General features: G+C 51.6%; 1 protein-coding gene across 1 annotated transcript; it reads left to right on the forward strand.

The window, feature by feature from the left end:
- The first annotated feature begins 1,139 nt into the window (after positions 1 to 1,139).
- On the forward strand, positions 1,140 to 13,710 carry LOC109293563 (trypsin-3-like). Its single transcript, XM_019511565.1, has 6 exons — positions 1,140 to 1,226; positions 1,480 to 1,553; positions 9,858 to 10,067; positions 11,384 to 11,525; positions 11,772 to 12,038; positions 13,501 to 13,710. Exons 1-6 carry the CDS (start codon positions 1,140 to 1,142, stop codon positions 13,651 to 13,653), a joined length of 933 nt encoding a protein of 310 aa, XP_019367110.1. The 3' UTR covers positions 13,654 to 13,710.
- Positions 13,711 to 15,695: the final 1,985 nt, after the last annotated feature.

The following is a 15,695-nucleotide window of genomic DNA, read 5'->3' on the forward strand; positions in this document are numbered from 1 at the left end:
ATGACACTAGGGAGCTGGGGCCTGACAGGCAACCTGCAGCTAAGCCATGCTCTGAATTTGTTTAGACTGCCTGGCTTCTTGCTGATTCAAATCTGATAGGGAAGGCCCCGAAGCGAAGGGAACCCAGCTGCAGAGGAACAAGGCTGCAGGGGTGCAAAGCTGATCTCTCAATCAATGCCCACATCTAGGCTCCATTTGTGATAAGTAAAAAGTAAGTGGGATTGCATGCGGGATGGAGCTTCCTGCTAAGAGCTGACACAGGACCAAGTGGGGACGGGGACCAGAGAGCCCCTGAGAGTGATATCCACCTAGATAAATGACATCCCCGATGCAGGCAAGGTGGCTCAGGGAACATTTCCAATTCATGGCAGGGCCCACTAGGGCAGGGGTGGGCAAAATGCTGCCTGGCCGCCAGGCCACTCTATCTGGCCTGCAGGGCCCCTAAAAATTTAGAGAATTAATATTAATCTGCCCTGGGCTGCCTGTCATGCAGCCCTTGATGGCTTGCCGAAACTCAGTAAGTGGCCCTCTGCCCAAAATAATTGCCTGCCCCTGCACTAGGGAGAACTGATGGGGCAGGAAAAGCAATTTGCACTCATTGTTCTTTAATTATGGCAAATTGTCTTACTTTTATCTTCCTGCAGGAGCCTAATTTACTGTTAATTAAGAGACAGTGTTTTCTAGCTGTTGGGAGAATCAAGGACAAGTTTTACTTCCTTGGTTTATTTGCTAATTGAACCCACTCCCATCCAGCTAGCCTCTACTTGCTATTTTTGCCGTAGTGCCCAGAGGGGAGAGGAATCCTGCAGTATTGACTGGAAGAGGCTGGTGTCGCCTTCCAGAAAGAAATGAGCCCGACCTGATGCCTTCCCCTCATCTTGATCTTAAATTTTTGCATCAGAGTCCCACCAGAGTTGGCAAACAGTGCCTGCGGTTTCATGGTGCAACTGCGGTCCTGGACACAGACCTGGGGGCATCAGAAATGTGGGTGCAGGTGGAGACTGATTAACCCATCTCCGCTTTGACATTTTCACTTGATAAATTCTTCTCTTGTTGGCAACAGACTCTCTGCGATGCTTCCTGGAGACAGGGTTGGATGCTGGTGGCACTCAAGTCAACTCTCTTTGTTTTCCAACAGGATGGCGGAAAGTGGGCGAGGAAAGGAGGCGGGGAGCGAGGATGTGGTGCTTGAATCGGATCACGTTGGCACCTCGCCCCTCTGGAGGGTAGGTCAATGTCCAACATTCAGCCTTGAGTTTCTCTGCAGTCAGGGAGCAACAGCCATGTGCACACCTAGCCGGAGGTGCAAGTGGCCTGAGAGTCCCAACTTGTTTCACACGATAGCAGATGATAGGGACTGCGCCTTCTACTGCCAAGAGTTGAAGTAGATGTCACAGGTCTGATAATGGCATGCCCCAGCCCCCAGAAAACTAGATGCATTGGTGTCCTTACTGGCTTCCTTAGCTCCTTGCCAAACAGCCAGAGTACACAAGGCAGTTGGACCGCATGGAGATGCCTTTCTGGGTCAAGGACTGTGGCTTCCAGCCCAGGAGGTAAATGAACAAAGCATTGTTCTGTCCCAGCGAGGATCACCTCCGGGGCACCGCTCAGCAAATAGCTCAGGTCCACTAGGCCCACTGCCCTGTGGAGGGAGACCTTGGCACAGGCTGTGCCCTGTGCATGGTTGGATGGCTGAGGACATCATGCGTGGGGCAGCGATACCCTCCTTAGGAAGAGGAGAGGCCCCAGGTGCAGTGGTGCGGCTGAGCTAGGGGCCTGCCGTGAATGCCAGGTACATGCTGTCATCTCATTGGGGATCTCTTATAACTTCTGCGTATGTCTGTGCGGTTGGGAGGAAACCGTTTGCACACAGGTAGGAGACTACTTTCGTGTATGTGGGAGCCTGGGGTAGACATGTCCTGCTCAAGCTTGTGGCTTTTATACTCAGTGTATGTATGTGTGGCGGGGTTGGTTTCTGCAGTGAAGGCCGAATTGCTTCTAGCTACCCGGCAAGCAACACTGGTGTGTCTGAGTCTGACAAAATCCTCTGCCACATCTTAGCCCCTAAGTGAAGGAGCAGCCGGGGTGACCTGTGCCCCTTTGCCAGCAGTAGACATTCTTGGTAGAGGCTGCTGGGGTGTGTGAGCATCAGTCCGTGCCTTGGTCCGATGCTATCCTACTTGCATGCAAAAAGACTCCAGCCACCAGAAAAAATTATTGATATACAAGCTGGATGTGACAGACTCTCCCAGCCTTGGGCCCAGGGACATCCTTCAGGCCTGGGCAAAGGACATTTGTGTAGAGCTTTCCACAGAAGTCTTTCTCCTTGGGTATCTTCCTTCCCTTCCTGCTGTGCTCCTAATGGCTCGCTGGTGAAGACACTAGCACACATTTTTCTCTCTTCCCTCTCTGCATCTCTCCTCCTTCTGTGAACCCCAGGGCCTTTGCTGAGCTGCGCAGCACAGAAGCAGTGACAGGGTGCAGGGAAGATTCAACATACTGCAAATTCAGATGCTCCAAGGACACTAGTGGTGCAGCCCTCGCGTGGCAATGGGTTTGTCCTTGGTGCCTTGGCACATTTCCTACATAGAGAAGCTCAGGCAGGATCAGCTGAATTTCTGCATGTGCCTGGGCTTGCGGCCCCCTGCCTTTTGCTGCTAGAGAGGAGGCAGATCTCCCTCCCGACTGCTCAGTGCAGGTTACACACCCACCTCCATGCGCAGGGCAAAAAAGATCCCATACAGCTCTCGGAAAGTCAGGTTCTTTAGTTAAATTCACAGACGTGCCTACTTCTAACTTTGGAGGGCCAGTGAGTCATTTTCTGGGGGCAGCCATCATACTGACCATCACCCAAAAGGAGACGATGGTTGTAGAGACAGTAGACAAGCCTCTTTGTTCTCCCCATTGCTGGGTGTGCCTGCTTGTCCTGGCAGACATGGGAACTCGCCCTCTGCAACATATAACCAGGCAATACACAGAGGGGATATTTATAGGGGAGAGCAGAGCATGTCCTCAGGCTGGGCAAGTCACCATGAAGAGTCTGTTATTCCCGGCCTGAAACACAGGGTCCTTTATGTGCCTCGAGCTCCCGGAGAGGTGGCAGTGCAGACGGGCTCCTGAGGGGTCTGAACAGGAGGCTGAAAGATGCCCCTTAGCTATGGGCTCAAACCCTGCTCAGGCTACTCCCACCCCCACATCAGGAGGAGGAATGTGGGGACCTTTTTAGTACCATCTTTACTTTTTCCTGAGCCTGCGGAAGGGCGTGTGCGCCCAAAAGCTTGCAGAAAAAGATATTTTTGTTTTGTGATTTCTTAGCTGGTCTAATAAAAGGCATTGCCTCTGAACCAAGAGCTCCAGACTTTTTGCATTTCTGAACTGCCGAATACATTCAGCGGCCGAGACAGGGATGCTATCATGAGATGTCACCAGATATATCCCCTTCCCTCTGGCTGGGAAACCAGGTGGGACAGCTCACAGTGACGGACTCTTTTCCGGGAGGTTTCCATCACCGCCTGCGCTGGAGGTCCAAGCCGCAGGGGGATGCTGATGTGATTGAATACATTCCCTCATCCCTGGGGGGATTGAGGAACATCCCCGGGAGGCCACGATGGCCATCAGCTGGGCCAAGGCACTTGGCGCTGACCCGGGAGCTGTCGGCCACGCTCCCATGACCGGAGCAGACGGACTGAACGGAGAGGGGGCCTGTATAGCACACTTCCCCAACGCGCCTGTGATGGGTTGCCCTGCACAGGTCACAGTCCCATCTTTCTTCCAGGCGATCAATGCTAGCATGAATAATAAAAAGGGGCTATTACTTACTCGGCCTCCTGTATTGATCCCCCTGCCATGCTGAGGGGCGTCACAACAGCCCAGAGGTCTCCTGCGAGCTGATATCCCTGAGTTTATTTATCCAAGGAGAGGATTTATTGATCAAGCAACTTAGAAGGGCTTTTTTTTTTCTTCTCTCCCCTATGTAGAGCCATAAAAAAGCTTTTCTGAAATTAAACTGGAGCTGGAGACATGCTCCGAGTGGGGAGGGGCTGGTGGCTGCTTGGCAGCCCATCTTAGCATTTCATTCCAGCTCGCAGTGAGGGGAATTTTAAAGCACTGGCACTCTCAAGGTTGCATCCAAGTGCTTTGCCTTGTGCACGAGGTGTCCGTCACCTTCGTTCTGGAAAGTGTGGGGTGGGGAGAGAGGTTTTGCATTTAAAAAACCCCACTGACCTCCTTACTGGGAAGTAAAGACAGGCTCAGCAGTCTCAGAAATCCTTGGGAAGGTTGCACCTCCTCATGCCCTGCCCCTTCTCCTTTCCAGCTAACATAGCCACACTTGACAAGACCGGGTCTCTTCCAGGGGTACGAGGTTGACTGGCTGAATGAAGGCTGTCTTGCAGTTAAGGTCAGGCAGAGTCTGTATCTGACTCCCAACCAGAGGCTAGGGTCTTATGCCCAACCCTAAATGCAGCAGCCTGCGTCTGGCTGTGACTAACCCCTGATACCCATACTACGGCCAAACTAGGTATGGGATGGAGTGAGATGCACAGAGTTCTCCATGGCCTGGTGTGTGTCTGGCCTATCGTCCACATTTGCTCCAGCCCCATTTCCTACTGCTGGCCACTGGGCCAATGCAGCAAGCTTTGGGAGGATCCCTCTCCCTGCTGCCGGCATGGCTGAAGGAAGAGGCACAGTGCCAGAACACCACTAATCCACACCTATCCAGATCTGGGTTTTAAATTCTCCTTGGCCATGACAGCATGACATGAGTGACAGCTGTCTCCAGGCTGCTCTAACATAGTGCCAAGGGCCCAGCCCCGTATAGAGCATCGCCAGAAACAGAGCCGCACTAAGGCAGACTCTTTACATAAGTACATCTGACTGACTTGCACTCTTTGCAATCTGGCCCTTCACTAGGGTCAGTGCCATGCAGACGTGTTTGCCAGTATCGTAGCCTGAGAGTGATGTTGGAGCTGTGATGGTCCAGAAATGATGCGAGATGCAAGGATTTCTTAGGGTGATATCTTTTTTATTGGGTTGATTGCATAGCTGAGATAACGTGCATAGTATTAGCATACAGGTGTACCTGGATCCCTTCCACCGGGTGGAATTTAACCACCAGGATAGTAAAAAACCCAGCTTGCTTAAAAAGTCATCAAACCATTTTCAAAGGTTGCAAAATTGCTCCCTGCACAGATGAAATGCAGCCAGCTCAGGCCGGGGACTGCACCAGCACCAAGTGACCTAAGGGGGAAGCGACTGTTTCAGAACCAGAGGTGGGTATAAACATTAGCCTGTGGGAGGTATGGATCATGCCAGTGATGGAAATAGGGCTATCAAAGGGCTGGGGGAGATTGCAGAAGTTGGGTTATGCTGAGATGGCAGAGAGAGCCGTTCGTCTTCGGAGCGGATAACGGTTGCCAGTGGAAACAGATGGCTTGTTCTTTTGTGTGCAAGCTTGAGTAATGCCTTGACATTTGTCATCTTCAGGCCTGCATTTTGGGGGGGTTTTTTTTGCTTGGCACTAATAAATCACCGTGCACCTGCAAAATGGAATCGAATGCGTTCGTGTCTCCCTAAGTTGCAGAATCATCGTTACTGCACGTGGGTTTCATTGAAAAGAACAAAATGTTCGCGCTGAACATCTCTCCCTGCCCTCTCCAGGGCACACTGGGATATGTTAGGCCTAGTGGGGGGGAGGCCCATTGAGGTCTCAGCCGAGACCACTCTGATTGAGGCCCTTCAGCCTGCAGACATCATGCCTATGAGTCACAGACACTTGCATGGGGCGTTTCATATTGAAGACAACGGGCCACATTCTGTCTTTATAAATAGCTTTTGCTATGCCTTGGAAAGGATCCACATTTCCTGCAGAAGCACAACTCACCTCCATCCCAACTCCTTGTTCCTGCGCACAGGGGGTATAAAACATTACCAGCTGTGCACTTTCTTTGCACTGGTGTGAATATTGCCATAAAATATCCAGCCATGGTGCCCTGATATTGGCTGCCCAGCAGCTCACAGCCTGTGTTTGCTAATGAATTCCCCAAACTCAGAAAGCTGCACCGTGGGTGGGTCTACATGAGACGCGCTTACTGTGCATTTGCCTAATAAGACTGCACAGTAGCGTGGCGGTTACGAACGTGCGAATAACCCAAATGCACAGTGTTATTAGGTTAATGCGCAATAAGCAATAATGTGCGCTACTGCGCAGTAACTCTAGTGCCTGCACATTTAGTTAGTACTTCATTAAGCAAGTACTAAACTAAATGTGCAGTAACTAAGGAGCATTAACGAATGTGTAAATGCGCCCCCTGTTCTTATGTTTGCACCAATGCTTTGCAGTGAGCCGCTTGTCCCTGTGGCTTTTGGGATGCCATTGCTGTGGCTAGGATGCCCGTATCAGAGGCTCTTTGCTTTATGCATCGTGCCACCTGCAAGTGAGTGGAGATGGAGAGCCTCTAGGAAATGCTGTCCCTCGTCAGCCCAGGGATGGCTTGTGAGAACCAGTGCCACTTCGCTGCCGGGAAACCGGAGAAGTTGCATTCAGTGTTTGGGAGTGGTAATCGCGGTGGCCCTTTCAGCTGCATGCGGAGGAAAGGGAAGATGAGAACACAAGGTTAACTCCAGTCAGTCAAACACCAGTGTCCTGGAGTGCCTCCATGAATAATTGATTGTTCTCTTTGGGATTCGGGTTTCCATGGAAACTGAAAGAGGAACCAGGATACCAAGGTATGAATTGAAGTTTCTTTGGGTCTCTGTCCACTCAGCAGCTAAGAGTTGGAGTTACCTTTGGCAGGTGCTTATATAATCAGACATTGACTTGGAGATGAATTGCCTTGATCTGAGGCTTCTGCTGCTCCTGCAGTTATGCTCTTTGATTGGTGAGTGTTTCGTACGTATATCTGGCTTTTGGTGGACTTTCATGTCAGGAGATCCTATAATAAGTCTTTAGTCGGCTGCCTGCGCACATCTGTAATGTAGAGAAGACGTATAATCGGTGTCCCTTTTTTTTTTAGAGCGTGCATCTCTGCACACATACAAATGTCTCACATTTGCCCTGTCTGCCACCTTCCAGATTTTATTCCATTTTTTATCCGATTCACTTGCAGTCTCGCTGATATTTCTTTTTCTTCCAGAACTGATAACATTATTTGCTTGAATTCATCAGCTTGCTAGGAAACTGGGGGATTTGCTTGTGGCTGTTGTTATCTATGTAGATGCATGGGAAGAAAATCAACCCCCCAGTTCACTACAAAGGCACAAACATTAGGGATGAGTCTGGTCCATTGTCTTAGCTCCATAATAGCTGTATCATGGGCAGGGTCTTTCAGGGTCCAGAGAAACAGACAGCGGACTGGGAGATTATGGCGCTGGCCATTTGCAGGTGTTCGGTGGTGAATGAAACATTGCGGTTAAAGCAGCGGACCAGGAATGAGGACTCCTGTGTTTTCTGCTCCTAGCTCTCCCGGGGAATCACCAGTCCCCCTTACTCTTTCCAGCTTCCCAAATTTTGCAAGGGGGATAATAATATTTCCAAGTCTGACGTGAAGCTTAATGGATGTTTTCAATTCATTTGGGGATCCTGCATTGAAAAGAGCTGTGGAAGGAGTAGAGAGGAGGAAATGCGCCGAAACAATCTCTATTATTTTGTGTGGATCTAGTGGAAATGTAAGCAGGGGAAGTTTGCTTCCTAAAAATGCCACAATTAAGTGAAGTTGTTACATACAAAAAGACCTTTTGGAAGCATGACGGCCTTCACCAGAGAATTAAACATGTTCCCCAGCTCTCAGGGACTAGCACTATGGCGGCACATGGGTTCCCACCAGAGGCTGTGAAAAGGGGTTGTGCTAGCAGGAAAACACGGGGCCATGCCTCAGCTCAGCAGCTCGGCAAGGGGCCAGATCCTGAGGTGCCTCCTAACCCGGGACCAGCTCCCTGAAACTGCAGTGGGGGGTACCTGCGTCAGGGATAGGAGCCTGATCGCGGACGGTGCTGGGGGAGCCTGAGCACCCTCAGATCCCAGTGATGTCCGTGGGAACTGTAGGTGCCCTGTAGGTTTCAGAAGCCCTTGGAGCCCTAAATTCATGCCCAAGCCCAACAAGGGCAATAATGCCCTCGAGCGCGCACTCGCCTCTTATGCAGGTGACCTGCTTGCAGCTGAAATCAGAAGATGCTAAAGATGATATTGCTGTTATTTAGCCAAGTTTGGAGCAAGGGGCCAAGAACAAGGAGCAGCGAGGTTCTGGCATGGCCTCTGGAAGGGTTAGTTAGTCACTAAGCAGCAGATCCCCAACACGCCGGCCTGGAGCAGTGTTTCCTGGTGTCCCAGCTGGGACTGAAGCTTCAGCAGCTTCTTTGGGCCGTGCCCGATTCACCAAGAGTCCCTCATAGCCCCAGTGCAGCATGTTGGCTTCATTGGCATGTCAGCAGGTCCCTCTGAGATGAATGAGTGCAGCTATTTGTGCATCTGTTGCTCCTATGGATGGGAGGTGGGATCTCTGTTTTGCATCCACCCTATGGTGGTACCATTGCCCCAGCAGGTATCACCTCTGTAAGGTCATCATCATCCACCTCGTTCCAGGGAGGGGAATGCAACAGAGCCCAAGGGCTAGGTCCTGCCTTTGTCCATGTCATTATGAGTGGGATCCATCTGGCAGTCACTGCAATGACCCACTGGCTCCCCATGGCAGGAGGTGCATAGCGCTGGAGCATCACTGGCCCAGGCAATGTGATGGAGAAAAACACCCTGGCTCCTTTAAAACATTTCCAGTTTACTAATCAAAGATCTTGACGATCCCTTGGGAGCTCCGGACTTCTCCGTGCCCAGAGCCAGCGTGCAGGTGCTCTGCACACGCAGCACATCTGAGCACAAGAAGCATTTATACAGGCCCTTGCTCTGGAAACAAAACAGCATAATGGCTGCTAATTAGAGGAACAGAATGAACCCGTTACAAGAAACATCCTTCTGTGCCACCAGGGTCAGCGTCTAACAAGACGGAGATGAATCATCCGTCTTGGAGGTGACTAGATTCATGCTCTGGTTTTCTCCGCTTGGCACCAAGCTATTTGTTAGCATGAGACTGAAAACTGGGCCTGATGGTCTTATCCCAGAGCCCAACGGCACACACAACAAAACCTCAGGTCCTCATTGCATATTGGGACTTGGGAGAGCAGGGCCAAGGCAGATGTGGAAGAGGAGAGCTGATCAGATCAGTCCCGGGGAGCAGAGCGTGTGAAGCAGGCACCAGCCTGAGTTGGGTTGATGCGAGTCTTCCCTTGCTCTGGTGAGCACTGGAGTGGATGCTGATGATTCAAATGCCTATTAGGAGCAATTCATTTTCATTTTGATCACTGCTCAGCAGTCTCTGGAGAAATCACAGCCTTGTAGCTTGGTAAATAATACAGGGACTCCCCTCTTGCTAATGCCAGCGAGAGGATGCTAAGAGAGTGGCAGATCAATGGCAATCCCTCCACGGGGATTTATCCACCCTCTTGATGCACACTTCTAACTCCTCCTGATGCTAATGACAATACATAAGCAGATCGGCAGGGACCTGGCACCTTTTCTGGGCTTTAAAGAGCCTCTCTGGTGTATAAAATAGTGTCTTCTCCTGTTCTCACTCAGCAACCCTAGCCGGGCCTCAGGTGTAACAGCAGCACCAGATATGGCAGCTGGGATTCAGAGACCCTTGCAGGTGACCACAGCCTCTGGAGGTGCAGGAGCTCATATTTCCCTTCCAATAAACCTCTCCTCTAGATTGAAGGCCAAGGCTACTTTGATCAGCCCAGAGGCAGGCGGTGCTACGTTGACCTCCGCACATGCAGAGAGGCCCGGCTGCCTGCCTTGGTGCATGACGGGCGACTGGGCTTGCCAGGTGTCTCCTCCTGACGGGCTCGCCTTCACTTACAGGGGGACAGCGCAAGCTCCAGCGCATCATCGGGGGTCACATTGTGGGGCCGCACTCTGCCAAGTACCTGGTGTCGCTGAAGAGGATGACGGGCTCCCACTTCTGTGGCGGGTCTCTGGTTAGTCGGAGCTGGGTCCTGACGGCTGCTCACTGCAAGACCGAGTAAGGAAGGCAAGAGCCAGGATGCCTACTTAACACCGGCTCTTTGCTGCGTGCAGTAAGACAGAAGCCCAGCCTCCCTGAGCTGGCTTCCCGGGTCACGGGGCACTGCACACCTAGGAGTCCTCTGAGCAAAGTGAGGATATGCAAGTAGCTAAATACAGACTCCTGGCTCAGCTTGGGTATTCACCTGCTTCTAGGTCTAGGTGCTGATGCCTATATTTAAGTGTATATTTGTGCTGATGCCTGTATTTAAAGCTGTCCCTATCCTGCATATACACCTAGACCCTACAGATGCACCCACTCATGCTTCCTACACACACATACCCATGACCTTATCTAGTGCAGGGACTTCCACTTCTGTGAGCACCCAGCAGTCTGGTGGCGTCTCTCGGCCTGACCACGCGGCCTTCCCAGACCATCGCACTAGGGCTACAGTTCAGCACGGCATTTTAAGCAAGTGCTTACGTCTCACCAATATCCATGTCCATGCTCAGCCCCAGACTCCCATGTGATCTTAAGCGCTTATCCCGGGTGCATCTACACATGCATTTTAATGTGCATTAGCCTATTTTAATGCGCATTACCATGTCACGAAAAAAGGGGCTCTTAAAATAGACTAATGCGCCTTTTTCTAGCGCCTCTCAATGGAGGTATTAAATTTAATGTGCATTACCAAAAGCATGTTCATGAACATGTAGACGTGCTCCCTGTGTCTCAAGTCCCCATTTAAATCACTGGGTTGTAAATCTATGCTTAATGGTAAGCATATGCTTATCAGCTTCCCTGAATAAGGACAGTTTCCTGACTTGGGGCTTTGCCAGGGTTTTTACAGTCTATGATACCGATGAACAGCACTGGAAATCCAAACCCTGCATTGGGAAGAAGCAACCGGCCGTGATCATACCAGAGGACAGGGAGGGGAGTCAGTCCCATTCTTCCAGTAAATCACTGAACATCCTGTCACTTCACTCTTGCTCTCCCCCTCCTCTCTGGGGATATAATACAATTTCACAGGTACCTACCAAAAGCAACTTCTGCCCACACACTCCCAGGTACATTCATGCCATCTGATGCACGTGCCAGGCAGATGTGTGGCACCGTCGACACGCAGCACTTCAGCTCTGATGCCAGGTGGGCTGAAGCAAAGGTGCAGCAAGAGAGAAGATCTTGTGCTGTCAATTCTGGAAGTGCTAGAAGCCTTTTTAAAGCCATTTGAGTCACCCAAGTAATCACAGTCTAAGTCAGATGTGAGAAGGGAGAGCTTTGCCCCAAAGGAAACTCCAATAACTTTGCCTTTCTTTGCCATATCCCTGTAGACTAAACCAGATGCTAATAGTTGCCGGTGAATATTCACTCTCCACTTTCGAAGGCACAGAACAGATTTTCCGGCCCTCCCAGATGGTGGTTCACCCTGACTACAGCTCCACTACCAAAAATGCAGACGTCATGTTGATTAAGGTACCAGGTCTTCCTCCGGGCCCTAAAGGAAGGAAAGCCGGCAGAAACAGGCTGTGGTCGCTTCAGGTTTCTGGGGGGCTCGTCTGGGCTTGAAGGAGTGCTTCGGTGATCATGTTATGAAGAGTTTGATGGGGGGAGCTAAGGGCAGACATCGGTCAGGCGGTCCAAGTAAAGAGGACCCAGAGAGTTGAACATGACTCTTTTTTTCACGATCAGTAATGACTCTTCCTCGATGTCTCCAAACAGCTGAACCGGCCAGTGGTCTATAACGCCTTTGTTTCCATTGTGCCACTTCCTCAGCAAGGCGCCACGGTGAAGGAAGGCCGCCTCTGCCAAGTCTCCGGCTGGGGGTACACCAGTCCCATCGGCGGGAGGACATCGGACACCCTACGCAGCGTGCGCCTCCCTATCGTCCCCTCCTGGAAATGCAACGCCACGTCCTCCTATGCAGGATTCATCACCGGCAACATGATTTGTGCCGGGCTCAGCACAGGGGGCAAAGACGCCTGCCAGGTACCTCTGCCCTGTTTATATTCTGCAGATGAAGCTGCAAATTCAAACCTAGAGGGGGAGACCCAAGGGCAAATCACCTGGGGATTGGCTATGTCCAAGCTACTGAGGGTGCTCGGTGGCAGGGTCCCATTTTGGAAAAACTCAGAGCCAGGTTAGGCACCCAAAAATCACTAGTATACCCATCTAATGGCCATGGTGCCAGCAAGCAGAGCACATCATAGTGGGGGACCGGGAGCAAAATGCTAGTGCAGATATAAAGCAAGCAGCTGCCATCAAGTCTCCAGAGAGTTAAAGCCTTGATCACACCTTCTTCTAACTGAAGATGACTCACCCTCGGAAATGAGGCGCAGAGGGTGGGAAGAGAAGGAGGATCTATTTTTATAACCAAAAGAACAGTATGGCAAGCGAAGGATGATCTAGTTTCTTCCTCTTCCTGGGTGAGACAATAGCAGCACAGTGAAGGTGTGCCTCCCAGCAGGGTCTGCCCCAAACATGATGCAGCTGCTGCCGGCTTTTGTTTTTCATTTATCCGGCCAGACCTAATCGCACTGATGCCATCCTGCAGCGCTGCTGTGCCCACCGCTCACAATGTAGGTCACTGTGAAACAATGCAGCGCTACATGGGGAAAAGGTGATGACCCAGATTGTGTTTCAGGGGCTGGACTGAATCTTTCTGGGTCCCACCATTGTCTCCAAGGGCTTAGGATCCCCTCAGTTTTGACAGATCTCCGCAGTGAGACACTCGCTGAACTCTGGGAGAGCCGATCTAATACAGCCAAAGCCACCAGGGAGAAGGGTCTGGTGCAGTTTCCATTGAGCTGGTTTTGAGGGTCAGGAGGGGAGAGATGTGCTGGAGCGTGACTCATGGGGCCAGATTCTTTGTTGGTGCAAATGGGCAAAACATCGCCGAAGTCCACAGAGCCCCGTGCATTCGCAACCAGGAGAGAAAACAGGCAGACCCGTCCCTCCCCACATTTCTCTATTGCTTGTTGTCCTTCTCGGACTTCCCTCCAGGCTGTCTTGGTCCTTTTGGGGCTCAGGTGCAGAAAGGGCTAGGCCCTATGGGTCAGATGATCCATTGTGCACGGTCATTTACACCAGGGGAAAGGGGGTTTCATAGCACCCAGCACCCACTTTGCTCTAGTGTACACAACTGCGCCAGATGCAGGGTCTTGGCCCTCCAAGATGCAGGGTCTCGGCCCTCCAAGATGCAGGGTCTCGGCCCTCCAAGATGCAAAGTCTCAGCCCTCCAAGAAGCAGGGTCTCAGCCCTCCAAGATGCAGGGTCTCAGCCCTCCAAAATGCAGGGTCTCGGCCCTCCAAGAAGCAGGGTCTCAGCCCTCCAAGGTCGTAGCCCGCCACAGGTCACAGCCCTCCAAGCCCTAGAGAAGACAGGTGCCCACTGCCATGAACGAACCCATCTGAGCAAGCTGTCACCTTTATTGCATGCTTTCCTTTGGCAGGGGGACTCTGGTGGGCCACTGGTGTGCGAGGGCCGAGTGTTCGGGATTGTGTCCTGGGGGCACAGCTGTGCCAGCCCGCGGTATCCAGGTGTCTACACAGCTGTAGCCAACTTCCAGAAGTGGATCTACAAAACCATCTTCAGACACCAGTAACGGCAGCTCTGGGCCCCCTTCCCCTACCACCGCATGACATTGAACCAATAAAATGGTGGCGAGGAAGAAACAAAAACTGCTCCAACGCTCTGCCGTGTTTATTTGGGAGTCTCTTGAGGCGAGACCTCAGGAAACCTCCTTAACATTGGCGTGGAGCGGAGAGGAGGTGGTGTTTTTGAAGCAGCCGCTCTCCTGCGAGGCATCTGCGTGCCTTGCAGCCTGCGTCAGGTACACGGCTTTCTGCCTTTGATGGAAACAGAATAACTCCACAGGTTTGGAAAAAGCTCGGGCCAATTATTATGAAACATGCGGAGGCTGAAATTTGCTTAAAAACCAGAAGGAATTTGCAGGAGCAGGATTAATAGAACCAATTTTAACTTAATTAAAAGCCAACAGAGAGGTGGGGGGGCGGGGGGAGAAAAGGAAAACAACACACAGTAGAAAACCCACTGAACAGATCAAACGCTGGGGGAGCGGAAAGGAGACATCTCCCCGCACAAAATGTTCCCAGTATCAAACTAAGCTCAAAGTCACTTCCCCCCTCAGCCCTCGCTGAATTGTGCGCTGTCCTTGCAGGCCGGCTGTGCCGGGAGCCTCGCTGTGATTAATCACTAGTTTTTATTGTATCTGTTCTCCAGTCAGGCATCATTAGAAAGACCTGGTGGCAAGGAGCATCTTTCCTTTGGAAACATGTGTAAGACCATGGCCATGGGGGGCTCCAAAGCTCACACTGAAGTCAATGGCCGAAGACCCTCTCCCATCAGCCTTCTGGGTTCGGGTCCCAAGCCCCTGGATCCATGTCCTGTTGTGGTCCCATCTCATCCCTGGGCTTCCCTGCCCTGGCCCTGGCCCTCTGCTTGTTGCCTCTTCGTGGAAATGAGTCCTCTTAGTCCCACTGCTGGAAGCCATCTGGAACGGTAATGTTTAAGCAAGCTGCAACCCGGGGTGCCTCTGGCCTTGCACTTTCACCCTTTGAGATCCCGGGAGAGTTGAGAGCTCGTGCTTGGGCATTGCAAGGGCTCTATGTCTTAGCAATTCCTCTTAGCACAAAAGATATTCAGAGCTACATGAAAACTTGTCCACCCATCCCTGCTTCCCGTTTGGAGCACCCTCTGGACTCAGCTCAGAGTCCTCTAACGGGTCTAGCATCCTTCTCCCTGGAGCCCATGGCTTCCCCTTCAAATCATGGGGTCTTCCTCTCCTCTTCCACCCAAAGCTTCTTCTGCATTTCTATGGCTCCTCCATGTTGGTGATCCCTTCCCCCAGTGCCTGGCTCCTTCGTCCTCCTTTAATGGGCCTTCCACTTCTCCAAGCACAAGCTTGGTCACAACAGGTTTCCCAGCCTGGCACCTTCCTGCACGTAGCCCGCTGCCCCGAGATGTTCTTCCCGAATGGAAAGTTGGTTAAACTGGATCAGAGTAAGGCTGCTTTCGTTCCGATCCATACTTTGCATGATTTCACTAGTCCACTTTAGAAGTGAATGTGAATGCGTTTGCCTGAGCAGACACCCCGCTTGTGCGAGCGAAGGCAGCTCGACTCAAATAGGTCATTCTCAGAAATTCAAAGGTCTTCTTAAGAGGTGTAGGACCAGTTTTCCCAGCTTACAACCAACTCAGTCCCTGATTGCAATGGGACTGCATGGGATGTGGGGCGGGAAGGGGGCCCTGGCTGCCAACCAGCTACTGAGGCTTCCTGACAGTGTTGTGTGAAGCACCCAAGGAGCAAGCAGATGAAAGCTTGCTCAGCCATTTGCAACTCAGGGTGGGGGGACAAGGTTAAGGAGAGATGCAATGCTGCGCAGTCTTTGGGCACAAACTGTGGCCTGTAGTGTATGGTCCTGACAAGGAGGCAAAGCCAGTCAGGGGCTCTCTGCAATGACCTGTGACAGGTGAACAACTCCTTCCACTTTAGGCCTTGGAAAGGGAACCAGCGATGAACTCAGGGAACTGGCTGTGAAGCACAGGGGAGCTCAGGTTAGAGAGGAAAAGACTGCTAGGGAACCTGAGCTCAGCCAAGCTGCAGGTAGGAGAAATGGGGAAGGG

Source organism: Gavialis gangeticus, unplaced genomic scaffold (genome assembly GCF_001723915.1).
Source record: "Gavialis gangeticus isolate Ggan-Ray unplaced genomic scaffold, GavGan_comp1, whole genome shotgun sequence".
Classification (NCBI taxonomy): domain Eukaryota; kingdom Metazoa; phylum Chordata; order Crocodylia; family Gavialidae; genus Gavialis; species Gavialis gangeticus.

Bases quoted from the DNA above. Each gene is read 5' to 3' on its own strand.
- LOC109293563 (XM_019511565.1), top strand. From the start codon at position 1,140: ATGGCGGAAAGTGGGCGAGGAAAGGAGGCGGGGAGCGAGGATGTGGTG. The intron at 11,526-11,771 runs GTACCAGGTCTT...GTCTCCAAACAG, and splicing joins CAGACGTCATGTTGATTAAG to CTGAACCGGCCAGTGGTCTA. The intron at 12,039-13,500 runs GTACCTCTGCCC...TTCCTTTGGCAG, and splicing joins GGGGCAAAGACGCCTGCCAG to GGGGACTCTGGTGGGCCACT.